The 27140-nt window shown below is 57.7% G+C and overlaps 1 protein-coding gene across 2 annotated transcripts in view; it reads left to right on the top strand.

Annotated features, from left to right (window-relative positions):
* Nucleotides 1-3210: 3210 nt before the first annotated feature.
* TTYH2 (tweety family member 2) overlaps nt 3211-27140 on the top strand; it is a 40241-nt gene continuing 16311 nt past the window's right edge. For both annotated transcript variants that reach the window (XM_079905728.1, XM_079905729.1), the window contains exons 1-5: nt 3211-3800; nt 11036-11208; nt 16526-16637; nt 21856-22076; nt 26940-27035. In XM_079905728.1, coding sequence (XP_079761854.1) covers nt 3267-3800; nt 11036-11208; nt 16526-16637; nt 21856-22076; nt 26940-27035 — 1136 coding nt within the window. In that variant the 5' untranslated portion in view covers nt 3211-3266. The remainder of the gene's footprint in view (nt 3801-11035; nt 11209-16525; nt 16638-21855; nt 22077-26939; nt 27036-27140) is intronic.

Genomic DNA, 27140 nt, shown 5'->3' with positions numbered 1-27140 from the left:
GCTACACCATCGAGGTTAGGGTCTTGGCACGGATGTGTGGGTGCACCACGAGGTGGCGCCAAACTACGGCAAATGAGCGCCGGCGGCCCGGGAAGGTCTGGCCGTGGTTTACACTGAGATCTACGCCCAAGTAGCCAAGTGGCTGAGATCGTTTGTAGGCTTTTTTCTATAAGAATTCGAGGCATGTGAGGTCCTTTTTAATCTAGTCCTGAGGAGTTCGGGTTTTGTTTCCTCCGGCACAAGGGTCCTCGGCGCTCAGTGGTTGTCGACAGACCCAGATGGGGCGCCTTCAGCGGCTTCCAGTCTTGCCCGCCCTTTCATTGGTCCAGCTTCCCAGGAAGAGGGCGGGCTTACCACTTGGGCTCCCTTTGTCCCAGCACATTTTGCAGAGACCAGCCCCAGTTCCTAGGATACAAACCCCGCAGGCATTTGTCTAGAGAAGGCATCCTTTCATGCTGTGGTTCTCAGCCCCGGCCTGTGCCTGCCGGTCATTTAGGGCACTTTTTAAAAGTTCGCTGAGGCCAGGTCTGGTTCCAGAGACTCTGCGTAAGTTGGTTTGATGCATCGGTATGTGTTCAAGCCCTCTGGTGCGCAGGGCCGACACTGCCTCTCTGAGGTCAGCCGGTCAGCTTGGGTGAAGTGGTTCCCGCCACGCCAGATGAATGGGGAGCTGCGTAGGCAAGAGGGCTGTTCGGCCCCCTTAACGAGGCCCTGGGAGGTCTCACGTTTCTCTTCTGCTTCACTGGCGTCCTGTCTAGGTCAGCAGGCCTCCGGGGAAGCAGCTAGAAAGGTCACTGTCCAGCTGGGTGCAGACCGGCCCAGCAGGTTTGTGTGTTCAGGCTGCACCCCGTGGCTGTGGCTGCGGTGATGGCCCTGAGGGTGGGCTTGTGCAGTCAGCGTCTTCAGGTGTGGGCTGCGGGCCCACCCTTCCCCGACCCGTTCTGTCTCTGGGCCCAGCCCCAGCTCCAGCAAAGTCGATGCTCAGGGTGCACTCCATGCCCTCGCCCTCCTTTCTCCCCTAAGACACTTGCAGTTTGCTGTAGTGACGCTAATCTTCCTAGAGGAATGCCAAATCCTCCTAACTTCCGGGTCATTGTGGCAGGGATCAGCAGCTGCAGCCAGAGCTGTTGACAACGGGCAGGGGGAGGGGAACGTGTATGTGGCACCAGGCGGTGCCTATCCCGGAGGTCCCGGGGCTGCCTGGGGGCTGCGTGACGATGCAGGTTTTCAGCGCCGCCGAGGGCCCTACGAAACCGCTTCAGGTCCGTCTTCCTGAGCTACCAGCACGGCCGGTTCAAGACCAAGACCCTGACCAGGGCCTCTGGGGCCATGTGTGGTCTGGCCCGGGCCTACCTTGACAACTTGTTTCTCTCTCTTTTTAAAAATACCTTTGTTTTGGGAAATTCCCTGGCAGTCCAGTGGTTAGGACTCAGAGCTTTCACTGCCAGGGGCCGGGTTCGATCCCTGGTTGGAGAACTAAAAAAATATATATACATATATAAATTATATATATATATATATTTTTTAAAGTAAGGCTGAGGTATAATTTACAGTGAAATTCACCCTTCTTGGTATGCAGTTCTCTGTACTTTGACAAACGTGTACAGTTGTGTAACCAACCCTGCAATCCAGAGAGAATATTCCCACCACCCCAAAGTTCCCTCTTGCACCCCAGCCCCTGGCAGCCTGCCACCGGTCTGTTTCTGTCGGTGCAGCGTGCCAGCCTCTCCTTCTTGTCGCTCCCCTCACTGCGGGCTTTGCATGTACTGATTCCACTCCGTCCCCTGCGGACCTTGGTCCCTGATCTCACAGTGTACTGTCCCCCTGCTCCGAATCCACCCTCCCCCAGGACTTGGGGGTTAACTTCAGCTCTCACCTCACGTGTCATTTTTCAGGAAATGTCCCCCCCCAAGACTCTGTGCCGATTCACACACCAACACCGGGCTCTTGAAAGCACTTTGCCGGCGGGGGTGGGGGTGGGGTTGCTGGGCGGGGCTGGGGTTGTAGTTAATCACTGAGTGGGATAGAGGCTGCCTCCCCTCACCTATTAAACTTCCCATGCCGGCAGGAACGTGTGTCTTTCTCATCACTGTATTCCCTAGAACAGAGAACGTGCTCAATCAAAATTTGTTGAATTAATGAAAGGAAACCCCAGTGACAGGAACAGTGCTCTCCAGCTTCTGTGCCTCAGCTTTGGGCCTGCGCAGATGGACGGCTGCAGTCAGGCTCAGGGAACCTTGACCCGGACCGCGACCTCCCGGAGGAGAGAGAGGTCTCGACCACAGCACAGGACTCCATCTCTCAGCCCTGGATCTCTGATAGGGGAAGGGGCGTGTGTGGTCTCTCCCCCTCTAGCAGCCACGCGTGTTTGGTGGAGTTTCACCCGCATCCACCCCGTTCCCCAAGCCAGAAACCTAGAAGCCTCTCCCGGGTCTCTGATCTCACCCGTGTCTCTACCCCCCTCGCTACCACCTCTCAGACTGTCTGTAACATAAGTCTGATCCCTTCAGGACCCCTTAACCGCCCCACACCCACCTCACCGACCTCAGGCGGCCCTTTACCCTGCCCTGGACCTTGTCCCAAGCCTTCCCCCTCCTTCCCGCCCCGCGAGGCTCTGTCGGATCCGGGGCTGCCCCCACCGCATCCCCCGCATCCTGACGCGCCGACCCTGCTCTGCTTTTCTCCAGAACATCGCTAACCTAGCACGCTGTCCGTCTTCACGTGGGTACTGCTACCACCTCCCGCTAAACTGCGATCCCCTCCCAGCCAGAGCTTCCATCCGCTTTTGTTCACGGACAGAACAGTGCCTGGCACGTAGTAGGCGCTCAGTAAACTTGTGTTCTCGACGGTTCTGGCGTCTCCCTGGGATGTCCGGCCCTTCCCGGCGCTCCCGGTGCTCCCTCCCCTCCCCTCTCCTCCCTCCCCTCCCCTCCGGACAATTCCAGGGTCTCTCCCCAGGGGGCCCGCCGCGTCGGCTGGTAAGAATCGGCTGCTTCTCTTAATCCCCGCCCGGGGCTTTCCAGGCGGCACCCGTTAGTTGTTTGGGCAGATGCGCTGGGCGCTTCCGGGGCAGGACCGTGTCTTTGAACCCACGTGGCTTACAGAGTGAATGCTCAATCACGGTTGAGAGTGAATACGGAATTAGTGACCCAGGACTGGGTCCCTTCCTTCCCCAGTCTGTCAGTTCGCTACCCTCTAAGAGCGCTAGGAACGGCCGGCCTCGCCTCTCACGCCATGACTGCCCGCGGCACTCATAGACCCTCTACATGCTGGCTTTGATGATAAGTGACCAGAAGCCCGGGGACCTAGAGAGTGCTGTTCAGAGACAGGTTCAGAAGCCTTCTGGGGGCTGTTTCCACTTCTCCTTCCACCTCTTTCGCCCGTGGGGCCAGGACAGATTCCAGGCCAAAAACACGCTTCAGGCTTTTCGGTGTGACCCCTTGCAGCCGGAGGGTGAGCACAGGGCGAGGAGCGCCCCCCCCGGAGGGGGCGGGGAGGGCGCGCGCGCTCAGCGGGCGGGGCCTAGTCCAGGGCAAGGCGGGGTCGGGGTGGGCCCGAGGCGGGGCCCGGGGCGGGGCCGGGCCTGGGGCGGGGCGGGCGGGCGCGCGTCCCGGGCCGGGCGGTGGGCTGCGGTCGGCGGTCGCAGCGGGCGGGCGCACTCCGGCAGAGCCATGCTGGCGGCGCGCGTGGAGTATATCGCGCCCTGGTGGGTGGTGTGGCTGCACAGCGTCCCGCACGTCGGCTTGCGCCTGCAGCCGGTGGACAGCACCTTCAGGCCCCGCGATGAGAGTTACCAGGAGGTGAGTCCGCGCCGCCCCCCGACCCGGCGCCCCAAGTCCCCGCGCCACCCCTTCCGCCCTCCCAGCCCGCCGCTCTCCACAGGCGTCCAGACCCCGTCCCCCACTCTCCCCGCAGCCTCTTCGCCCCTTCTCCCCTTTCCCCGCGAGTCCTTGGCCTACGGCCCTCCGGTCTGGGAACCTCATGGGCCGGGACAACTGGAAAGATGGGAGTTAAGCCGGCCGAGGGACACGGGGGGGAAGGGCGCAGAGGCTGCCTGTGGCGGGGCGGGGAGGCTGAGCGCCGAGGGGGAGGGCAGCGCCGCGCGGCGTAGGGGCATTTGTGCCCGTACCCGGTGATTCCGCCGCACCAGCTGCGGAGATGCTGAGGAGGGCCCCGCCGTTTTCCTCCTTCTGCGGTTACAAGACGCGCTCTCTCTGGGAGAAGTTTGGGCAGAAACTCCCGGTCTCCCGGTTCGTCTCCGCAGCAACTCTCCTCCCCAGCCCCTGCTTGCAGCGTGGAAGCCGCTGCCAGCACCTCTACTTGGGCCCCTCCTGGAAGGCGACAGAGCTGGGGGAGAGGGGTGTGGACCCTCAGCTACGTGTGGATATTTGGGGGAGGGAAGGTGGCCCCCATCAGCCCCATCTCACACCAGCGCACCCTCCTTCTCTGTACAGACACACCTTCTAGGCCCTGGATTTCTGGGATCTTAGCGGCTTGGCCAGCCACTCGCCTCATCCCTGCAATTCTCTCCTTGCCCTGCTCTGCTGGCCTCCGCGGTTTCTGCACCCCTGGGGAGAAGGGGTGCTCCCCAGGCTTCCCCGCCCAGACAATTGCAGAATCTCCCAGCCTTCTCAGGTGTGGCCCAGCCCTCTCTAGCCCCTGTAGCCAGGCTGAGTAGTTTTCTGTTGGGTCAAAGATTCCGGGACTGGGAAGTCCAAGATGGGGCCCATTTGTTCAGGACTTTGACCCCCGGCAGCCTCTGCCTGCGTGTCAGGCTCTCTGCAGTCTCCTGGTGTGAGGCCAGTCAGGGCAGAGTGGGGCCTCCAGGGAGGCTGAGCAGGGGTCGGCTGTTCACCTCTCCCCTGCCGGGACTCTCTCCTGCAGGGCGCCGGGGATCCTGGTCCAGTAGGGTGTGCAGGGTGCCAGTGACAGGGAGTCTAATAATAACCCCTAGTGTCCCCGTCACCCTCGGGCCCCAGGCAGATGGTGCCTGCCCTTCCAGAAGGAGGAGAGAATCAGGACCCCTTCCTGCTCTTAGGCAGGGATCCGTCGCCGGGTTTGGCTTGCCGAGTTCGCTTCCTTCCCTGTCTGTCTGGCCTCCCTCTCCCCAGCCCTGCCTGGGGAAGGCAGTTCCCTGAGAATGTAGCCACCTGGGGAGAGCTCCAGGGAATCTTCCGCTCCCAATGAATGCATGAAAAGAGGCGGATATGATTTCAGAGACAGCTGTGTTGCTTGCGTACTGTGTGTGTGTGTGTGTGTGTCTGACCCCACGTCCTTGTGTCCCAAACCCTGCGCCCCAGATCCTGCCCCTGGGGCCTCCAACCACAGCTTTCTCCTCTCCCCTGGAGGAAAAGTAAACTCTTGGCCTGGGTGGAGAAGACCTTGGTGTGTGGGGAGGGGCGGTAGGGCACTCCCCCCGCCAGAGACAGCTCCCGTCTGGCCAGCAGCTGTGGTTGGCAGGGCCTGAGCCTGGGCCACCCCCCTCGGTCCCCTGGAGAGGTGGCAGATGAGCCAGAGGGACCCACTCACAGCCCCTGCCCCTCTCCTCCCCGGGGTTTCAGACCCTGACACACTGTGCTGGCATCCCCAGGGCCGCCGCTCCCTGCTGCCAAACACCCGGCCCCACCCCTACCCTCCACGTACTGCTTAGGCCGCCTGAGGGCTCTGAGTGGGAGATGAGTCTGGTGAGCCTGGATGGGAAGTCTGGCTCTGGGTGTTTATTTAAGGCGGCTCCTGTTTTGGTAAGTTCCCCTGTTGTCTGACCGTGGGTCTCTCCTGGACGTCCCCACCTTCGTCCCCTTCCTCCTGAGCGGCGGTCACCGCCCAAGTCAGGGCACCACGTCAGTTAACACCCTGGATTGGGCACCTTCTGCTGTCAGTCATCTCAGTACTCAAACTGTGACCATGGCAGGTGTCTGTACCTCCCTGAGCCTCACTTTCCTCCTCTGCAAGTATTAAATGAGATGTCCCTTGAAACATGTTTAGTACGTAGAGGGTCCCATAGCACGTGATAGGACCCAGTGACGCAAATCATTACGCAGACTGGCCTTGAGGTTCAGAAACGTGTCCAAGTACCATAACCCATGGAGAACAGACGGAAGATCTGTGTCTACAGTCACTGATCAGGAAGGACTGAAAGACTCATGCAGAGGGAGCTTCAGCTCATGCCCCAAACGTCCAAGTGAACAGTACCGTCCTGTGGTAGTGTGTGTGTGTGTGTGTGTGTGTGTGTGTGTGTGTGTGTACACAAAGATTAAATGGAACTGGAAACAGGCAGTGCGTCCTGGAAAGCTCCGTGGTGGGGACGAGCCGTGCGGGGGATCTGGAAGGCAAGGAGATCTAGGAGTGAAAAGCAGGTCGCCTGGTGACTGGGACATCCTGAGCAAAGTCAGTTCCCAGAACTTCCTTGAGGAAGCAGAGCTCCCAGTCACTTTCAGGGGTCTTGGGGAGCCATGGAAGCCCCCTGATGGCTGTCCTTCCATCCCTCCCTGCCAGTGGACTTGACCCTGAGTCCTCGCTCAGGCTACCTGGGCTCCATCCACCAGGCTCTTGGGGAGGTCGTGCCCAGTCTGTCTGCAGGGGCAGGTGAGGCGAGCCCCAGGTGGAGGAGGACGCCCCGGCCCCGCTGGGCCCCCAGCCCCATCCGAGGAAGCAGCCCAGACCTCTCAGCCTGAGTCTGCTGACCTCTGCCCGGAGAGAAGGAGTGGAGATGGAGCAGATCCCTGCTTCGAAGGGCTACTGAAGGGACCCGATCAGTTAGTGGGTGTAAAGCATGTGGCCAGCGCCCGGCGCTCCCTAAGTTGCCACAAGCCCTGCTTGGCAAGGAGGAAGCCCCAGCTGGCCAGGTGCCCATTGGACAGAGTTGGGGACAACAGAAAGGGCCCCTGGCACTGCCCCCGGCAGTGACTCCCAGAACAAGCCACTTCAGTTTCCTCCTTCAGTTGCCACCGTCAGCATGCGGCCGCCTCCCCGGAGAGGTGGGAGACCAGACACCGAGGAGGTGCTGTCCCCGAGAGGCCCGGCGGCTCCCGAGTGCCGCGCCAAGCTTCACTGCTGCTCCTGCCTGCGCATGTGCAGGAGCCCCCTGTGTGCGCCCTGCGCCGTCGGTCCTTGCCCCGCGTCCAGGGCCCAGCCGCGTCCGTAGCCCAGCCGTTCTCTTGGGACGCGCGTGAGGAAGTAGAGGAGACACTCTTAATATTTTACACGGAGGCACGGATTTCCGTGTGTTGACGTTAGGTGGTTCCGCTCCTAGACTCCCCAGAGAGTCCCAAGTGTGTGTCCTTAGGCCGGGGGAGGGGCTAGACCCAGAACTACAGGGCTCCCCCAACTCGGGGGGCAGTCCTCAGGAGGAAAGGCCAGGCGGGGAGGCCCGCCGGCAGGATTTGAGGGGAGCCGAGCTTGGGAAGAGGAAGCCCCCTTCACTCAGTCTGAGCCCTGAGTCACGGTCAGCTGGACAGTCACGCTGCGCCCTGCCCCCTGCCCCCGGGGGGGAGGGGCTGCACCCTATCGAGTCACTGCCTCTCCCTCCGCCTCCTCTCGCCCTGGTCTCGCCCCTCGGCTGGCTCACTCTCTGTCTCCTGGGGTCTCGGGGCGAGGGGCGCTCGGGCTGTTGCCCACTCCCCCGCCCCAGTGCAGGAGCCCCTCGCGGTGCAGCCGCAGCCTCGGCGTTCCCAGAATGCCAGTCGGTCAGTGCTGCCCCCAGCTTGGGTCCTGGGTTCGTGCTCTGGTTTCTCATCGCAAAGTGACAAACCAGAACTAATGGAAGTCACTGCCACGAGGGAGAGGCCCGAGCCCTGACGCGGGGGCGGGGAGGCGTGGCCGCAGGAGCTGCCCTGGAGCGCTCCCTTCTCGGCGCTGTCAGAGCAGGAGGCCGTGTGAGCAGAGCTCCTGGCTTCCTCTGGACGGGAGGTCCTCCCTGTAACGCCCTCCCCGCACCCAGACACACGGGGACCCGCAGTGTTAATTAGCAGCCGGAAAATAATAGCCCGTTGGCCGCTGGCCGGTGACACCAAGGTGGCCGGTGACACCCAGGTGGCCGTGGGAGGTGGCTCTTCAGGCTCCTCTTCCCTCCCCCCTCCAACTCCTCCTTCCCTAACCCTAACCTCTGCCCCTGCCCTCGTGCTCCCAGCGCCCGAGGAAAGTTCTGGAGGGGAACTGCTAACAAAAGGGCCTCCACATTTGGGTTTCCCAGACGGGGCCTCCCCGGGGATGGGCTGCACCAAGGGTAATCGAATGAGACCAGATGCCCAGCTTGGGGAGCCCCACCCCTGCCCCCCGGCCTTGGAATCCCAGGGCCCTGCGCACGAGACGAGGCTTGCAGGAGGTCAGGAGGCCGGAGTGGGCTGTGAGGCGTGAAACAGGGGAGCCAGGGCAGGGGCTCGGGGGTGGGGACGGGCTGTGGTTTGGAGAGATTGAAACGGCACCAACCCAAGTCGAGATTACTCCTTGGAGGTCCTTCCTTGGTGGATGGGGACCCATGATAGAGTCAGTGGGTTTTCCTGTTTGGGGGGAGATTGAGGATGAGGCTCTCCAGGGTAGCTGGGAAGAAATATGGCTGTTAACCAGTCTCTAATCTATACAAAAGGTTTATCCAGGTTTTTGTTACTTTCTTTTTAATTAGGATTAACTTACAGGGAAGTGCACATCCCTAAGTGTACACCTCAATACGTGTGTGTGTGTGTGTGTGTGTGTGTGTGTGTGTGACACCATCCCAGTCAAAGTGTATTCCTGACCCCCCAGGAGGCTCCGTCCCACTTGATTCCCTCCCAAAGGTAGTTCCTATTCGGACCTCTGTCACTACAGATGAGTTTCTCTGACTTTGCATCTTACGTCAGTTAAACCACACAGTCTCTGCTGTGTCATCTGGCTTGTTTCCTCCACCGTGACATCTGTGAGATTCTCCCACATCACTGGCTGTCGCCGCAGTTGACTTTTCATAACTGCGTCATATTCCATCGTGTGGCTCCAATCCCTGTTATCTATCCGATCTCTTGTTGGTGGACATTTCGCTTGTTTCTGGTGTTTGGCTATTACCGCAGTGTTAGGCTGCTGTGAACATTCTTGCATGTATCTTGTGGGGGACATGAGCCCTCCTTTCTGCCAGGTGAACATGCAGGAGTGGGGTTGCTGGCTCTTGGGGTATATGCACAGTGGTTTGCAACTTGTGACGGGGGTCCTGGGCTTTAGCAGAGGGGCCTCAGGCCTGCGAGGGGGTGGCCAGGACAAAGCTTGGCATTTACATCCACCCCTCAGTCAGAGGCTCTCTGTACGTCAGCGCTCTGCTAAGCGAGTCTGAAGAAAAGGTTAAGCTGCTATAAACAGTTTGAGAAAGTCTGTTGACACTAATCAGGGTTTCCCCAACTTCAATGAGATACAGATCTCTTGGGATATCTCTTGGTGCAGTTCTGATTCACTGGGTCCAGGGTGGGGCTTGAGAAGGTGAACTTCGCTTTGAATAGCGAGGCTCTAAACCCCCATCCTTGGCTTCTTCCCCTTGGCCTGGGGCTACAGGGCCTCCAGTGAGGGGCATGGGCTGGGGGCCGGCTAGTGGCAGCTTCTTCCACCGTCTCACCAGGCCAGCCTCCTGGCACAGTCCATGGGACAGGCCCAGTGGCCCTGGCCCGGGACCCCCAGCGCCTGCCACCCAGGAGGACTTCCGCAGGGGGGTGTGGTCAGGTCCACTGGGCCTTCCCAGCTACCTGGAGGAGGAGGGCTTACCACCCATGCTGCGGAGTCGGGGGTCGGGGAGCAAGTTCCTGGCAGTACCTAAGACATATTTATCCCAGGTGGAGGCGAAAGCCACACTTCGTCACATCCACCCTGAGCCATCTGGGCTGTCCCCACTGCTTTGGCCATTTGTCCGTGAGGCTCAGAAACCCGTCGGTCCAGGTGGCCAGCTGAGCAGGTCAGGCCAGGGGTCTGCAGGCCGGCCCAAGCCCTCACGGGCCCGAGCGGCTGCATGGGCTCAGCAGACACCCTCTCCCCTGTGAGGCTCTGCCCACCCCCGTCCAAGACGACCCCGGGCCTCGGGACTGCAGACCCCAGCCTCTGTGTTCAGGGGTGTCTCCTGGTGTGCGCATGCCCCTGCCTGAGTCTTGTCTCCCCCTTAGCCCAGAAGGGCCCCAGTGTCCCCCCGACTCTGCTCATCACCCTGCCCCGACAGCCCAGACTGGAGCGCTGGGGGTTCTGGGCTGGGAACGACCCGGGGCACGTGGGCAGCAGGGCGAGGCTGTCAGCTCGGGAGCCTGACTTAGAGCCAGGTCCAGCCCTGGCTGGCGGCCACCAGTCCTGCTGCCATCTGGCGTCCATCTGGCTGAATCAAGAGATTGGAAGGCAAGGAGTGGGGGGGCTCTGGGCCTCCTGACGGGTAGCGGCTCCTTCTGTAGGACCCTGATTGCTCGGCGGGCCTGAGACGGCATTTCCTCCCCCCTTCAGAATTCTGGGCTTTGCTGCCGCAATTGGCATCTAGGGGTCCCCGTCCCTTTCAAGATGTGATGAGAGGGACGCCCCAGGTGCATCTCCTGACGTCTCCCCCCTCCCCCAGCGCAGAGTGGGCCTCTGGTTGAGGATGTACCCCAATACCTGGAACAAGGCTCCGTGGGGCACATCCGCCAGGGCATCCCTTCCCCGCCCTGCGACAGGCCCCACTCAGCTTCTGAGACACCCCACCCAGCCCCGTGTCCTCCAGGAGGCCTTGGATGCTCTGATCCCACGGACATCCATCTTGTCTCCCTCAGTCACACGGAGCACTGCCCACAGACCTCACTGTCTGGGGATGATTCCTGCCTTGTGTCTTGAGCAGCTCAGAGCACCCATCAGACAATGCCTGGTCCGCACCTGCATCCAGGTGTGTAAGCCCCGGACCTGGGGGCCAGGCTCGAGCCGTCCCTCCTTCCACCACTTGTCTCGTGTCCTCCCCCACCCACACCTGAGCTCCTCTGCCCCCCACTCCCCACCCAGCCCGAGGGCAGGGCGCTTCCCGACACCCCTGCCACCCACGGGACCGAGTGCTGACCCCAGGCCTCTCCCTCCTCAGTCGCTGCTGTTCCTGGGGCTGGTGGCCGCCATCGGGCTGGGCCTGAACCTCGTCTTCCTCGCGGCTTACCTGGTGTGTGTGTGCTGCTCCCTGCAGAGCAGTGCGGTGCAGACCAAGCATCGCCACCCCTGCTGCATCACCTGGACGGCCGTGGCGGCTGGGCTCGTCTGCTGGTGAGTGTCCCTCTGCGCCGGGCCCAGCGTGCGCGCTCGGGCGGGGGGTGGCGGGGGTCTCCGTGTGAGGCTGCAAGGCGGACACAGCGGAAGAAAAGTGGGCCTGACCATCTGGGTCTTGCCTCACCCTCCACTTCCCGCACCACCCCACCCCGCCGCCAGCAAACCCCAAGTGGCTCCTCAGCTGTCTGGCCACGTTCTCCTGTCTGAGCTCCGGGTACCTGGGTGGGAGGGCCTGTCTCCAGGGTGAAAGCTGTGCCTTTTCTCGCCCAACAGTGGGAATCAGATGCCTGGGTGGCGAGGGGAGGCTCCCGTGCATCCCTAGCCCCTGCCCCGGGGGGACCTCTCCAGCCTGGCAGCGAGCTCCCTGAGCAGTTGACCGGCGACATCGCTGGTCTCTCTCTGCGTCCTGTCCCCTCCCAGCGGCCGCCCGGGGTCTGCGATCAAAGTCTGACTCCAGTCCAGATCAGTGCCATCTTCTCACAAGATCAATAGCTCTTAGCGCCATCAGCTGGGTCTTCTTTGCTTCGGATGGTGAAGTGAGGCTTTCTGACTGTGTGTCAGAGCCACGCTGCCCAGGCGGTGTACACACACACGCGGGTCTTGTGTTCACCAGTTGTATTTTTCTTGTCTTTTTATCTGCAGAGGTTTTTCCAAAAGCCTCAGTTCCTCCTGAAATGCTCCGGGGGGTGGTCCGGCCCAAGGGGTGGAATGCCTCATGGCTAATTGTCCATTGTATCCAAGAACCCACGGCACTGTCTCGGCAGCGGGACAAGAGGCAGATGGGGCTCATCCCTAGCGGCTCACCTCATCCCCAGGGCTTTCCTCTCCATTAGATCACGTTCAAGGTCCCGTCCTGCCTGCAGTGTCAGGGCATCTAAGCCAAAAGATAGGCAAGGACTCAAAGCAGCTTTGCAGGGGTGACAAAGCAGCAAACACGTGGAAGGGAACCAGGGCTGGGTGAGACACGCGGCCGGGGCTTAAATCATAAACTTAAAGGAGAGAGGTTGAGCCATGGTCGCAAGTTCAAAGACAAACACGACTCCCAGCAGAAAGGAGCCTCCTGCAAAGTACCTGGTATTAAACAGCCTCCTCCTGAGAGCAGGGTGTGCAGGGCGGGCAGGGAGAGACAGGGTGGAGACGGCCAAAGAGACCAGCAGTGCTTGCTACGCCGGCAGCCCTCTCTCCTATGAACTCAGATTTTTCTGCAAAAAATACTGCAAGTGACAGAAGAATACTTTGGAACAGTAAGAATGACTTGGGAGGGTCAATTCCAATAAGTAATCATTACCTGCCGCTTAAGGAAAACTCAAAACGGGAGTGTATGTGGCACGGCTCCTCCTTCAGAATTCTCCGGGTCGCCTGGGCCGGGCACGAGGGAGCCGGCGATCAGAAAAACAGCCACCAGTTCTGCCTTCTTGTAGCTCTCGGTCTGTTGGGAGAGACAGAGGATCATGTGCTTGTTTGGTCTGAGTACTTACGAATTAAAGGGTAATTCTGGAGACAAGGCATAGGCGTGAAGTTGGATGGCCCACTCAAGTCGGGTGTGAACTGGGTGACAAGGGCACCAAGACCAACAGGATGAGAAGGTGTGAACTAGGCAAAGGTGGGGGCAAGCTGGAAGGAGATACTTCCATGCAGAGGGAATTGGAGTGTGTGCAAAGGCCCTGTGGTGGGCGGGGGGAGAGGGGGAGCAAAGCTTTTTTTTTTAATTTATGTTATCGAAGTATAGTTGATTTTCAATGTTGTATTAATTTCTGCCGTACAACAAAATGATTCAGTTATTCTTTTTCCTATTCCTTTCCATTATGGTTTATCCCAGGACATTGAATAGAGTTCCCTGTGCTACACAGTTGGACCTTGTTGTTTACCCATTCTGTATATAATACTTTGCATCTGCTAACCCCAAGCCCCCAGTCCATCCCTCCCCCACCCCGCCTCCCCCTTGGCAACCACAAGTCTGTTCTTTGTGAGTCTATTTCTGTTTCGTAGATAAGTTCATTTGTGTCATATTTTAGATTATTCCACATATTAGCGATATCGTATGGCATTTGTCTTTCTCTGACTTATCTTCACTTAGTATGATCATCTCTAGGTCCATCCATGTTGCTGCAGGTGGCATTATTTCGTTCTTTTTTATGGCTGAGTAGTATTCCATTGTGTACATGGACCACATCTTCTTTATCCATTTGTCTGTCGATGGACATTTAGGTTGTTTCCGTGTCTTGACTATTGTGACTAGTGCAGCTATGAGCATAGGGGTGCGTGTATCTTTTTGAATTATAGTTTCGTCCGGGTATATGCCCAGGAGTGGGGTGCACAAAACTTTTAAGGCACTGAGAGAAGCCAGTGTGGCTGGAGCAGAGGGGCGGGCGAGGGGGCTGGGGTAGGGGTGCAGCAGGGTGGGGGATAGGCAGTAAGTGCGGTGGAGGCCCACAGTTACCTTCACTGGAGTCGTGCTCAGATTGGAGCCCAGCTGGAGTGAGTTGAGGGAGAGAAGCGGGGAGGGGGGGCCAACAAAAGCAGAAGGAGAAGGGATACGAGGTGAGGCCGGGGGGATTAGGAGGCGGGGGTCTTGCTGAGCTCTGAGAGCAAGGATCCCGGAGAAGAGGGGAGATTGAATCCGTAGAAGAAAGAATGAATAAGGCAAAAGGGACATGAGGAGAATTCGCAGTGCACCTCTCTTTGGGAGTGATTTAACATTTGATTAAGGGAGCGGTGCTGTTACACCAGAGAGGGACAGCACCACAGACTTGTCTCCGAAGACTGGGTGCAATTACACAGCCCCTCCTGAACCATCATCTCCGATAAATCCATAGACCATGAGAAGACGCAAAAGTAGAATCCTCCGTCGTTGAAAAGAGGGAAAGGGAGAGTTAAAAGGATGGGAGAGCATTGGCTTGAGGCCGCGTCCCCAGAAAACACTGGCTCATGACACAGAGAACTAGCAGAGAAAGTTAGAAACACAAGGAGCAACCGAAAGGTATTTTTCAGAGCAGACTGAAATTTAAAAGATGAAGTGACTAAAGAGAAGCTCATAGAAATACAATACATTTAATGTATGAATATTTCTGCATTTGACCAAGGTCCTCCCAGTATCCCTGCGGATGCTGTATTTACGGATTGTGTGGTGGTGTGGTTAAGTGGATTCAAACCTGGTTGAACAATTCTGGTTGAATGCAAAGAATACTGATTTACTCATGGGTTCACCAAACTGTAGCTGGTGCGTGCACGCGTGCGTGCGTCAGACACGTGAAGCAGATAGGAACCTTGTTTTAAAATGCACATTCTCAGACCATACTGGTAACAAATGGGTGCGGTGTGCCCCCCGCCCCCCCCACCTACGCTTTTAACAGGTGATTCTGTCCTGTGGTCCATGGACCGCTTTCTGAGAAACACTGAATTGGGGGTCAAGGGCACCCTGGAAGGAGGTTTCTAGAACAGTCTCCCAGGGGATTCCATCCCAGGTTCTGCCCTGTTTAAAGAAAAAGGGTACAAAGCGTTTACACATGTGTCTTCATCTTTCCCCTGCAAAATCAGCGTTTTGGATGAAAACTCAAGGAGGCTGTTTAATGAATCTTGAGAGGACCCCCCAGGGTTATGAGTCAGAGAAAGTATGATCAGTGACAGAGGCAAGACTTCGCATGATTTGTTCAGGCTGGAATGTTGGACTAAAACCAACTAGATGAAATTTCACAGGGATGGATTTAAAGTTCCTCTTTTAGTTAAAACAAAACAAAAAGCAATACGGCACTAGAGGAAGAAGGAACGCCTGCGCTTAGCGGCAGTTCCTGGGGAGAAATCCAGGGATATTCATGGACCACAAGGTCAGTGACAGGGAGGGAGGACCCCAGGGCATTAGCCCCCTGTGCTCGGAGCTGGAGGGACCAGCTGGGCTTGGGTGCTTCACTCAGAGGCCACGTTTAAGGGTGACATGACATGAGTAGAGAGAGTTGAACCAGAGGGTGACGTAGACCGGGGCCTGGAGGACACATCTGACTCGTAGAGCAGAAAAAGGGTGACGCGGAGCCCCATTCAGATGTCTGACAGGGTGCCTTGCAGAATTGGAAGCTTATTCCAGTCTGGCCCCGAGGACAGCCAGGAGCCAGCAGGTACGTGATTTAAGGTGGTAGGCTTCAGCTCAACCTAACTCAAACTAAGAAGGGACTTTCTAGAAGCCCAAACATTTCAGCAGGACAGATGCCTCGTGTGTGGTGTGGGGAAGTGGAGGTGAAAGGATAGAGAATGGAGGGGGCATCCCCAACCCTTGGAGGGTTTGGGAGAGGTGAGTGTGATTTCATGAGACCTCAGTGGTCCCCAAGCCCACGTGTGTCAGAGTCACCTGGGGAGCTGGCAAAGGTACGAGTTCCTGAGCCCCTCCCAGACCTACTGTAGCATCAAAACCCCTAGGGCCCGGCCAGCAATCTTCCACCCTTCAGAGCCCCGGGACTGGAGAACAGGAGTATTTTCTTGTTGGCTGAATGAAATGTGCTGCAGAGCTAGTTGGCCAGGCCAGAGACCGCTGCCCCAGAACCTTCCTCCCTCCCCCGGCCAGCCCATCTGCCAGAACTCTAGACCACCCCGTCTCCCCTACCCAGGAAAGAGTTCCTCAGCTAAAGTCAAAAACGCGCTCTCATGGATGCTTAAAGGCGCTTTCATCGTAATTGCCAAAACCTAGAAGCAACTGAGAAGCCCTTCAGTAGGTGAATGGCTAAATTGTCTTCGTCCAAACAATGGAATATTATTCAGCGCTTAAAAAAAGAAAAACGAGCTGTCAAGCCATGAAAAAACATGGAGGAATCTTAAATACATATTACTAAGTGAAAGAAGCCCGTCTGAAAAGGCTACGTACTGTAGGATTCCAACCATATGACGCTCTGGAAAAGGCAAAACCATGGAGACAGTAAAAAGATCAGTGGTTGGCAGGGGTTAGGAGTGAGGGAGGGATGGACGGGCAGAGCACAGAGGACTTTAAGGGCAGTGATATTACTCTGTATGAAACTATAATGGCGGATACATTTGTCCAAACCCAGAAGATTGTTCTACGACACCAAGAGTGACCCTAATGTAAACTGTGGACTTTGGGCGATAACGACGTGTCCACGTAGGTTCATCAGTTGTAACAATTGTCCCATTCTGGCGGGGGCTGTTGACGGCTGGGGAGGCTGTCTGGGCGTCTGAGGCGCCACAGGGTATATGGGAAATTGCTGTACTTTCCATTCAGTTTCGTTGTGATGTCTAAACGGCGCTAAAAAATAGTATACCAACAAAATTTCTCCTCTGGGTGTCACCTCTAACTTTGGGGTCTTGCCTCTAGTGCTGCGGTGGGCGTTGGTTTCTATGGAAACAGCGAGGCCAACGACGGGGTGTACCAGCTGATCTACTCCCTGGACAATGCCAACCACACCTTCTCTGGGATCGACGTGCTGGTAAGGTCGCGGGCAGCCGGTGAGGTCGGCGTGGTGGGAACGAGAGCCCCAGTCAGAGCCCAGCCAGCTCGGCTCCAAGGGGGCCCGGACTCCCCTTGGGGCTGCCAGTTGGTCCCGCCGGAGCCAACCGGCGATTTCTGCTCCCCAGGCTGGGGGGCGGGGGGCACAGGGGGCAGGGGTAGGAGTGAGGACCGAAGGAGAAAGGCTGCGGGGTCCTGGGGGCCGGGACGGCTGTGGGATCAGAGCCCGTCCATCTTCAGCAGAGCTGAGCACAGTGCCATTTATTCGAGAGGCCCCTGAATGTGGACAGTCGGCCCCGCGGTGTTTTCTGTGTTCACTTTCAGTGCTGGGTGTAGAGTATGGTGGGTGGCGTCCAGGAGATGTCAACACTCTTCAAAAACAAGTGAAGAGCCCCAAACCCCGCAAGGTGTCCTCCGGGCTCTGGTTTCCAGGCGCCGTGACTCCAGCTGGGGGCTAAGGGTGAAGGATGTGCTGGGCTGGCCAGAGGAGAGGAAGGAGTTTTTGCCCAAGGAAGAGGTCCACTTGCTGAGCCTCGAGGGCAGGGAGAGTCAGGGTCTTCAAAAAAAGGTAGCCCATGGCCCCCAGCGCTTGTCACTTTCTCTCTGGAAGCACTGGCTCTTTCCAGCTGATTTCCCAGCAGCCCCTGGCGCCCTGGGAGCCAGGCTCCGGGGCAGTTTTCAGAAATGCCAGTCCTGTCCGCCATCACCTCTGGGCCAGTTCCCCAGTAGAGGGGTGACCTCAGCAAATGAGCAGTTGTGTCAGGCGGCCTCAGCCGAGCAAGCCAGCCCCGACCGGAGCCTGTGGACCTCACTTCCTCCTGGTGCGGCTTCAGGAGGATTCGACCTCAGTGCCCCTCCTCTCCCTTAAGCTCCTCTCAGGCCTTAATCCCCCAGCCCGGCTCCTCCCAGGAGGGACTCCCTTAAAGAGACAGCTGTGCTGCTCCTCGGGGGTACGGCTGGGTGCTGGGTGCCGTGGCTCTGGCCGCAGAGAGGGTCCTTCGGGGGAGCCGAGGGTCACACACCAGAGCAGGGGCCCAGCTCTCCTGCTGAGCTCATCCAACCACCCCCTGTGTCCACTGGGACCCATCCCTGGGGACTGAGAGCTGCCTGGACACTGGGCTGGAGCAGCTCTAATGGGGTGAGGATGGGGCGGCTGGGATGGGGGAGCTGAGGGGCCGAACGCCGCCTGACCAGCACCGGGTGGGGCCTGGGGGGAGCTCACTCCCTGGGGACCCCCGCCTTCCCCTCTGCCCTGGTGGGGAAGGGGCTCCACCCACCAGCACAGAACCACTGGAGGAAGAGCCAGCCCCTGAAGGAGAATCCCTTCCCCGGGAAGCCCCAGAGCCATGACCTTCACTGGCTGACTTGTGACCATTGTAAGGAATGACCCGTGGCTCCGCAGGGCTGAGGAAGAAAGTCCCAGAGCCGCCCTGATGGGAAGATTCAAGCTTTTCATGTCCTTACCCACCGTAGATGAGCTGGGCCCGAGACCCCCAGGTTGGGCCCATCCACCCCAGCTGAGCGCTCCCCAGGGTCAGGGGTGGACATTGTGCATCAGACCCCAGGCCTCTAAATGCCCCCGTGTTCCTGAAGGGAAGGGTTCCGTGTGTCTGTGGCGGTCAGCCCCTCATCCTCTCTCCACCATTTCTGAAAAGTGAAGGCAGGCGTCCCAGGCTCTGGTGATGGTCCAGCCGGCCAGGAGCTGCTTGGGTCCTGATGGCCACCTCCTGTGTTGACCTGCGTCCTTGGCTGGGCCTATGGGGCTGGTTTGGGCCTCGGGTGGGCACCCAACACTCCCAGTCCCAAGGGCTCCAGGGGAGGCAGCAGATCTTAGAGGGCTCCCCAGATTGGAGGGGGGTGAAGGCCGAATATCACATAAATGACGTTAGATGAGATAATGTCCATGAGAGTGCCTGGTAATCTACACAAAGCGCTCCACATTGGGAGGGGGGGCCCTATGCTAATGGTGCCGTTATTGTAATTACTGTAATTGTGTGTGTTACCGTAATCACCACGAAAGAGAGAGGAGGCTTGGACTGGGGGGCGGCGGCACTCAGGAGACAAGTCAGGCGACTAAGACCTGGGCCAGAGCGAGGCGGGCCCTCCCAGGCTCCGCTTCCCAGACCAGAAGCCCCAGGCCTGCGCCCTTCCTCCCTGAGGGAGCCCTGGGCCTCGGTGGGCGGCGGGAGGGTCCTGGATCAGCTGCACACTCTGATGTGGGGGGGCCAGGTGGGTCCTTTCTCTGGATCCAGCGCCCCCGATCTGGGCCCAGTGACTCACTCAGGGCACCTTGCACACCTCTAGCCCACTGGGGTCTCGGCTTAAAACCAGGGCCTTGGGCTCTACGGCCCCTGGGAGCTCAGCTGGCTCGAGTTTGAGCCCCATGTTCTGGTGGCCACTGAGGCTCCTCTGGGTTCCCCTTTGCATTGGCATCAGGCCTGTGGGCAGCCCTGGGGAAGGAACTGGGCACAGAGAGGTCGTGTTGCTGCTGCAGGGTAGGGAGCTAGTTTGTGTTAGAGCGAGCACTGGAACCCAGGGGTCTGGTCTTAGCCTTTCCCTTCAAGGCTCTGAGATGGGGGTCCCGCCCCCGGCCTGCCAAGCCTCCACCCTTCATCTCCGGGCACTTCATCCCCTGCCCGTCTAGAAAACCTCATCAACTCCCCCTCTAGGAGGGAGCTTCCTCCGTCTCAGAGATTTTCAAACTTGAGCTTGCAACAGAATCCCCTGGAGGGCTTGATAAACACAGATGGCGGGGGCCCACCCCAGACTTTCCAATTCTGTAGGTCTGGGACCAGACTGAGAATCTGCATTTATAACGAGTTCCCAGCTGATAACAGGTCCAGGGGCCACAGCTGGAGAACCACAGCTCCATCCTCTGGGGCAGCAGCTTCCTCTACCACCTGCTAGCTCACCCCTAACCCCACCCCAGCCTGGGGAGCTGAGCCGGCCCTCCCGATTCCCCGTGGGAGTGCCTGGTCCACCTCTGAGTGTGCCCATCGCCATCTCCCTGTGGGGAGCTCTGTGCTGAACCTCCGAGGACTGGAGGTGCAGTGGGGAAGCCGGGGGTGTAAGTAGGTCAACACTGTGATTTTAATTTTTTCTATTTTGTTTCGTTTCCTATGGGAAGACATCAGGAGGAAAGAGAGGGCCTGGCTTTCGGGGGTTTTTTCCAAGGAGGAATTTAAGAAATAGAGAAGTTAAACATATAGAGCTATGGAAGGGGGAAAAAAGTCGTCTTACAGGAAAAGTTTACAGAGCACTTTTTTTTTGGCTGTGTTGGGTCTTCGTTTCTGTGCGGGCTTCCTCTAGTTATGGCGAGCGGGGGCCACTCTTCATAGCGGTGCGCTGGCCTCTCACTATCGCAGCCTGTCTCGTTGCGGAGCACAGGCTCCAGACGCGCAGGCTCAGTAGTTGTGGCTTACGGGCCCAGTTGCTCCGCGGCATGTGGGATCTTCCCGGACCGGGGCACGAACCCGCGTCCCCTGCATGGGCAGACGGACTCCCAACCACTGCGCCACCAGGGAAGCCCCCTACAGAGCATTTTTAATGGCCCTGTGATCTACAGTGTGCTGGGTATCATGTAGGAATATGAAAATATCACACAGTACAGGTCTTGCTCCCAATGTTAACATTTATTGAGTGCCTTTGGATCAATGGCTGCAAAGCACTTGTCCGTTGATCTTATTGAATTGAAAAGGAACGTTTATTAGGGTGAGGTTTAGTTATTGAATTCATTTGTACATGCCCAGTATCTCTATCCCACTTTGGTATCTCTCAGTCCTTAGCCAGCTTGTAAGAACCAGCAACAAGCCGGGAAAAGGAACAAGCCGCTGACACTGAAAAACATAAAATGCAACAAAGGGGGCCATTCTCTTTTCTGGAACCAGGAACTCCTAGCCTAGCACAGATGTGAAAGGCCACAAAGTTGCTGTCAAGTCCCCCCTGATGCGGAGAAACAGCGTTTGCTGCCAGGAGTGGGGTCTGATCACCTCTCTGCAGAGCTCTCCCCATTGGACACTCCTAAACCTTCTTCTGGGTCTTTTTTTTTTTTTTTTTGGCAGTACCACAAGGCTTGTGGAATCTTAGTTCCCGGACCAGGGATTGAACCCACGGCCCTCGGCAGTGAAAGCGCAGAGTCCTAACCACTGGACCGCCAGGGAACTCCCATTCTAGGTCATTTTTCTCTTCCTTCCAGACCAGGGGGAGCTGACGTCTGCCTGGAGGAATAGCGCACACTCCCCGCTTCCAACCAGTTGTGCTTGTTGGTATAGCATGACAGTTTCAGAGCAACGAAGCCCTTCTTCCCCTCGTGCTGACACCCAGGCTCAGAACGGGCTTGGCAGGGAGGTGCTTGGGGTTCCCAGGCTGGGTCTCCAGCCCCTGCCGGGACCCTGCATCTGGGCTATCGAGAGGCACCTTTCTAATTCTTGTGGTCCTTGTTTGCAGGCCCAGGAGAGTCACTTCCACTGACCTTCCCTCTCTACCTCTGAGCAGAAAGATGCTTCCTTCAGGCTCTGCTCAGCTCCAGGCAGGACAAACGTTTGGGGGGGGGGGGGGGGGCGGGTGGACAAGCACAGAGAAGGCGCCGATTTCCTCCTCCTGTCACGTGTCCCGGCTGCTCGGAGGCAGGATCCCGTCTGCCTGTATTATTTCAAAGTTCCATTGTTCTGCCCTCACTCGGGGGGTTCAGGACGCTGTGGGCTGTCCTTTGCTCTACAACAAAGCCTTTCTCTTGTGAGACGCTGAGAAAGCCTATTGTGGGAACAAAAGGTCAGGTAGCAACAGAGGGACTCTTCAGTTTAAACGTTTTATTCCTCACCCCCCAAAAGAATTCATCACCCAAGGTGTTTAAACTTTGAAGAGAATCTTCAAGGAAGAAAAATGGCTTCTCTTGTTTGTTTCCCCATCTGGGTCTGTCTTTCTAGGAAAGCACTGTGTCTTGGAGCCCAGGTCCTGGTTAGGGCCAGATCGAGCCTGTCCCCTGGGTGGAGGGACCCATGGGCTGGGCGGGTAGTGGGAGCCTCTGTTGTCCATCCTCCGTCTGGACCACAGCCTCATGACTCTTCAGGGCTGGGGGTGGCGCCCGTGGGGCACTCATTCAAGGCCAAGCTCTTCTCCTCCAGAGTTTGAGGCAGAGTGTTTACCTCTCTGGCTTCCTCCCACCCGAGGCCAGACTCAGAAGCCCCGCCCCTCCCCAGGTGTCTGGAACCACCCAGAAGATGAAGGTCGACCTCGAGCAGCACCTGGCCCGGCTCAGTGAGATCTTTGCCACCCGGGGCGATTACCTCCAGACGCTGAAGTTCATGCAGCAGATGGCGGGCAACATCATCGTGCAGTTGGCAGGGGTGCCCGTGTGGACAGAGGTCACCGAGGAACTGACCGAACTGGTCAACCAGACTGGCTACGTGGAGTACTACCGGTGAGGGGCCCCGGGGAGGGGTGATGGGGCTGCCCCAGCTTCCTTCATCCAAGCCAGCGTCTTGGGGCTTGGGCTGGGAAGTGGCACCAGAAGGTCTTAAGCCTTAATGACTGAAATCCCTAGGACATGAGAGCTGGTGGGGGCCGAGCGGTGGGCGTGTGGTACAGCCTGCTTGTACAGGCAGGCGCTGAGCCCCAGGGAGAGGCAGTGATGTGCCGAGATCTCAGCGCAGGAGGCTGGACCTGGCCTCCCACCCCGCACACAGCAAGGGGCTCCTCCGGGACCAGCATCCTCTGTGGCTGGCGCTGGGTGAAGTGCTGGTGGCTTATGGGTTCCTCACCTGCCCGGGTTTCTGGGACAGGGTTCCCTGCACCTGCATTCTCAGCCCCAGAGGTGCAGGGCGTAGGGGAGACGGCAGCCTCTTTGCCTCTCCCCAGGGGCAGCTGCTTAGCAAGCTCAGAGATGCCTCCAGCCTGAGTGATGTGGGCTGCGGGGCGCCACCCCACCTTTGCCATGTCAGGTATGCAGGTTCATACCTGTGTCATCGAGCCTTTGGGGTTTCATTTACGTCTCCCCTGCCTCCCCATCACCCAAACCCCATCCCAGGTGAAGGCACTGGACACAGGCCAGCTGACCAGGGACCGGCTGCCCTCCCTCCACGCACAGGGTCTGGTGAAGGTCACTCTGGGGACAACCAAGAAAGGAGGAGGCAGTCCCGGCTTTGGGGGGCTCCCAGCCGAAGGGTGACACCCACTCATGGCGTACATGTCCTTGCGCACCCAGGGCAGGGCGCCTGGCACGGAGGCAGTGCTGGGGAGCAATGGACACAGGAGCCCTGAAGAGCAGGTGTCCGCTCTTTGGATGCCCCTCCCGCCACCCCCCCCTCCGCCCCCCTTTGTTGCCTCCCCTTCAAGCCATTAGCAAAGGTCAGAGTCTTTACCACAACGCTGCACAGTTTACTCTGGGCTCATTTCCCCTTTATGAGAAAGCCTCATCCCAGGCTGAACTGACCCAGAGAAAATGCTTCTGGTGGCCTCTGGCCAGAGACCTCCCCATCCAGGGCTCTCCCTTCCCCGGGGTAGGAGATGGCCGGGCCCCGACCAGGGGGAGCTCATGAGGCCCCCCAGCCCTGGACAGCGCTCCTTGTTCCTCCCCTTCCACCCATCCAGCTCCTGCCTTTCCAGATGTCACCAATGCAGCTTCCCACCAGATTTTTTTTCGCTCACGTGCAAAAGCACCTTTCTCCCAAGTGACCACAAAGAAACTGCCAACTCTAAGGACTGGTTGTGACTTGTGACCCAGTACAGGGGCATCTGATTATCCTGTGACGTGAGGGACAGTCATTGCCTGAGCCTCCTAGATCTTTCTGTCGTGGAAAGTTAGGTATCCGTTTTGACCCTGCCATTCTCTCTGAGTGGAACTGACCTGGGGCCATGTACGCCGAAGGGCCTAATGGGGCACTTTGAGAATGACTGTGGTGAAATAAGTCAGAATGTATGTATCAACCAGGACTTACGTTTAAGATGATTTTATGGAAAACTGGGGTAAGCGTGGTGACCGCTGCACAGTATCTATTTCAATGTGGGCGACTGAGAGCGTCCTCTGGAGCCCCCATCCCCAGCTTCCACCCCTGTTCAGGTCTAGTTCAAGGTTAGCACCTGTGGCTTCTGAACATTAGTGATGCTCTGTCCCTTCCCCTCATCTGCTGTTTGCTCCCGCCTCTTGCCTGAGCTGCCCTAAAACAAAAGCCGTATTTTATTCTTCATGACCTAACCAGCCTTAGGGGCTGGGTCTCCTTTGGACAGCCTCCACATCTTTGCTTTCCAAATGGTTCTAGAGCACAGCCATCCAGCTAAGCAAATTCTTTTTAGTACTTTTACACAAGGCCTGGCTAAGTATTGGAGGCAATTAAAAAGCTAAGAGATTCCTCTCCGGAGATTTACAAAGGGTGTAACAGCAATCGCATCAACACCGGATATGGGAGGAGCTGAGAGAGCAGGGGCCTGAGCTGCTCCTGCGAGAGCCAAGTTCTTGGTTAGAAACACATCCCCAGGTCATCACCAGGCTCCTCTGGGAAAATGCATCCGCCTCGCAGAGCTGTTTCCAGGAACCCTTTACTACACAAGGAGGCGTGGATGCCTTGAAACACAGTCCTCGTGGAGAGTCGGTTAGAAGCAGTCCTAACTGATTTCCTGCTAATGTGCAGAGTAGAGGAGAGAGAGGTAACAAGAAACCTTTATGTTGGAAACACGAAACCAGGACTTTGAGAGGCGCCTGGTGGCTGGCTGTGTCTCTTGTAGGAAGGCTCCGAGACATGGAGAGTCTGGAATTCCTGGTCCAGGCTCTTCTCCCACGGGCCTCAGTTTAACAATCGTAGAACGAGGTTCTTTTTTTAAAAATTTATTTTTTGCTGCATTGGGTCTTCGTTGCTGCGTGCGGGCTTTCTCTAATTGCAGCAAGAGGGGGCTACTCTTCCTTGCAGCGTGCGGGCTTCTCATTGCAGTGGCTTCTCTTGTTGCGGAGCACGGGCTCTAGGCAGGTGGACTTCAGTAGCTGTGGCGCACGGACTCAGGAGTTGTGACGCACGGGCTTAGTTGCTCCGCGGCATGTGGGATCTTCCCGGACCAGGGCTCGAACACATGTCCCCTGCATTGGCAGGCGGATTCTTAACCACTGCGTCACCAGGGAAGCCCTGTAGAATGAGATTCTAATGCTAGATGTTCCTGAGGTTCTTTCAAGCTCCGACTCTGATTCTAGGAAGACTGGCTCTTGGTGGCCTCGTCCTAGTGGTGGGCGGGGCGGGCTCTGCACTTCCCCAGAGCCGCTAGATCCATTCCTGGGAGCTCCAGAGACTACAGTGGCTGCCCGGCTCCGCTCCAGGCAGGGAATCGAGGATTTTGATTTGCCCCCTTTTTGAGGCGTTTAGCCTCCATTCGTAAAGGGGGAAGGAACCTGGTTTGGCTGCCAGGCGGCCTCCAGCGTGCTCTCCCCGACTTGGAGCTTCTTTGTCACTTTCTTCCAGCTCCACCCCACTCCCTCCCCACACTCCAAGCTCTTTCTTACCCTCCTGTGGTATTAGTGAAGCCGAAAACATTTGCTGGAGAGAAGTCAATGAATTTGCTTGGCTTTTGCATCAAGAGACATAATGATCAGAAGACTTCCCTCTTCTGGGACTAGGAGAAGCCCCTTCTCTCTGCTCCCTGCCGTCTCCGTCCACCAGTCCCCAGCGCTCAGACTGGTCCCCCCGCGCAGGGCCGATGGAAGTGGCTGCTCAGCGAGGCTGGAGCTGAGGTGTGAGGGCACCTTGGGATCCTGTTTGGAAGGGAATGAACCAGGGTGCTTTGCTTGGGGTCTTGTCAGCACCCTTGGACTTGGGTACCCTGGGCTCTGCAGCCCGTGCTTTGGAGAAGCAGAAAAGCAGGGACCCCGGAATCCCTCTGCCTTTCTTTGTTTCCCTTTTCATTTAGCGAGCACTTAATCCTCACAGAGTTCCGGCCTCCTTCACAGGTTTGCAAACTGAGGCTCAAGGGGGAAGGGGGGTGCAACTTGCCAAGTTCTCCAGCTTGTGTGACTGCCTTTCCCCATCACCTCAGCCCTGGGTGGGCAGCAAAAGGCCAGAGGAGTGAGGGGCTGGGAGGCCCGGAGGTTCTTGGTGCCCTGGGATGACCTGGCCTGGGCTCCCTTGCCCCACCCCGAGCTCCTGATGGTCTGGGGATGAACCCACGCATCCGAGAATCCCCTGGCCCTAAGCTCGGTGCCTGGCACAAAAGGTGGTTGAAATCAAAACCTAATCAAGGGCTTCCCTGGTGGCGCAGTGGTTGAGAGTCCACTTGCCAATGCAGGGGACACGGGTTCGTGCTCCGGTCCGGGAAGATCCCACATGCTGCGGAGTGGCTGGGCCCGTGAGCCATGGCCGCTGAGCCTGCGCGTACAGAGCCTGTGCTCCGCAGCGGGAGAGGCCGCAACAGTGAGAGGCCCGCGTACCGCAGAAAAAAAAAAAAAAAAACACTAATCAAAAGGATATATGTATATGTATAACTGAATCATTTTGCTGTACACCTGAAACCGACACAACATTGTAAGTCAACTACGTACACTCCAGGACTTCCCTGGCAGTCCAGTGGTTAAGACTCCGCGCTTCCACTGCAGGGGGCGTGGGTTCGATCCCTGGTCGGGGAGCTAAGAGCCCACATGCCGCCGGGTGTGGCCAAAAAAGAAAGAAAAAAACTATACTCCAATATAAAATAAAAATTAAATTTTAAAAAATAAAATAAGCTACAAGGATATATTGTACAATGTAGCCAATATTTTATAATAACTATAAATGGAGTATCACCTTCAAAACTTGTGAGACACTATATTGTACACCTGAAACTTATGTAATATTGTACAGCAACTATACTTCAATTTTTTTAAAAAAGTTAAAAAAAAAAGGAAAAAAAAAGTAAATGAAAGGAGAAATTTATTTCCTCCGTTGCACCAGCCATGTTTCCCACTCCTGGCCACACGTGGGTAGTGGCAGAGAGAGTGGACAGTGCAGAGGTGGTCCACTTGCATCACTGCAGAAAGTTCAGGGGACCGCGCTGGTTCAGACATTCAGCTGGGGCAGGGGAAGGTGACTCCTTTGTCCGGGCAGAAGCGGGGTGCAGCTCCCAGAGCCCAGAGGAGCTGTCCACCATGCACGCTGGGTTCTTCCTGTCCGGGGCAGGGGCGCCCCCTGGTCTAGTTTGCTTAGCCACTGGCTGTGGGCTGTTTGATCACGAAGGGTCCAGCGGGCCTGGGGCAGTGGTCCAGGCCTCCCTGGTGGACCCCAGGTGGGCAGTTCTGCCCTGCTCCCCTGACCATCCCTTCCGGTCTGCTCAGGTGGCTCTCCTACCTCCTGCTCTTCGTCCTGGACCTGGTCCTTTGCCTCCTCGCCTGCCTGGGACTGGCCAAGAGCTCCAGGTGCCTCCTGGCCTCGTGAGTAGCCCCGCCTCTGGGCCTGGGACAGGAGCTGGCCAAGGGTGTGGGGTGACAGTGCCACCAGCAGAGAGATGAGGGCCTGGCAGGGCTGGGAGGATGTGG

The sequence above is a fragment of the Stenella coeruleoalba genome, assembly GCF_951394435.1.
Source record: "Stenella coeruleoalba genome assembly, chromosome: 19".
NCBI classification, from domain to species: Eukaryota; Metazoa; Chordata; class Mammalia; order Artiodactyla; family Delphinidae; genus Stenella; species Stenella coeruleoalba.
Note: the sequence above shows the minus strand (reverse complement) of the source record. Positions and strands in the feature narration are given on the sequence as shown.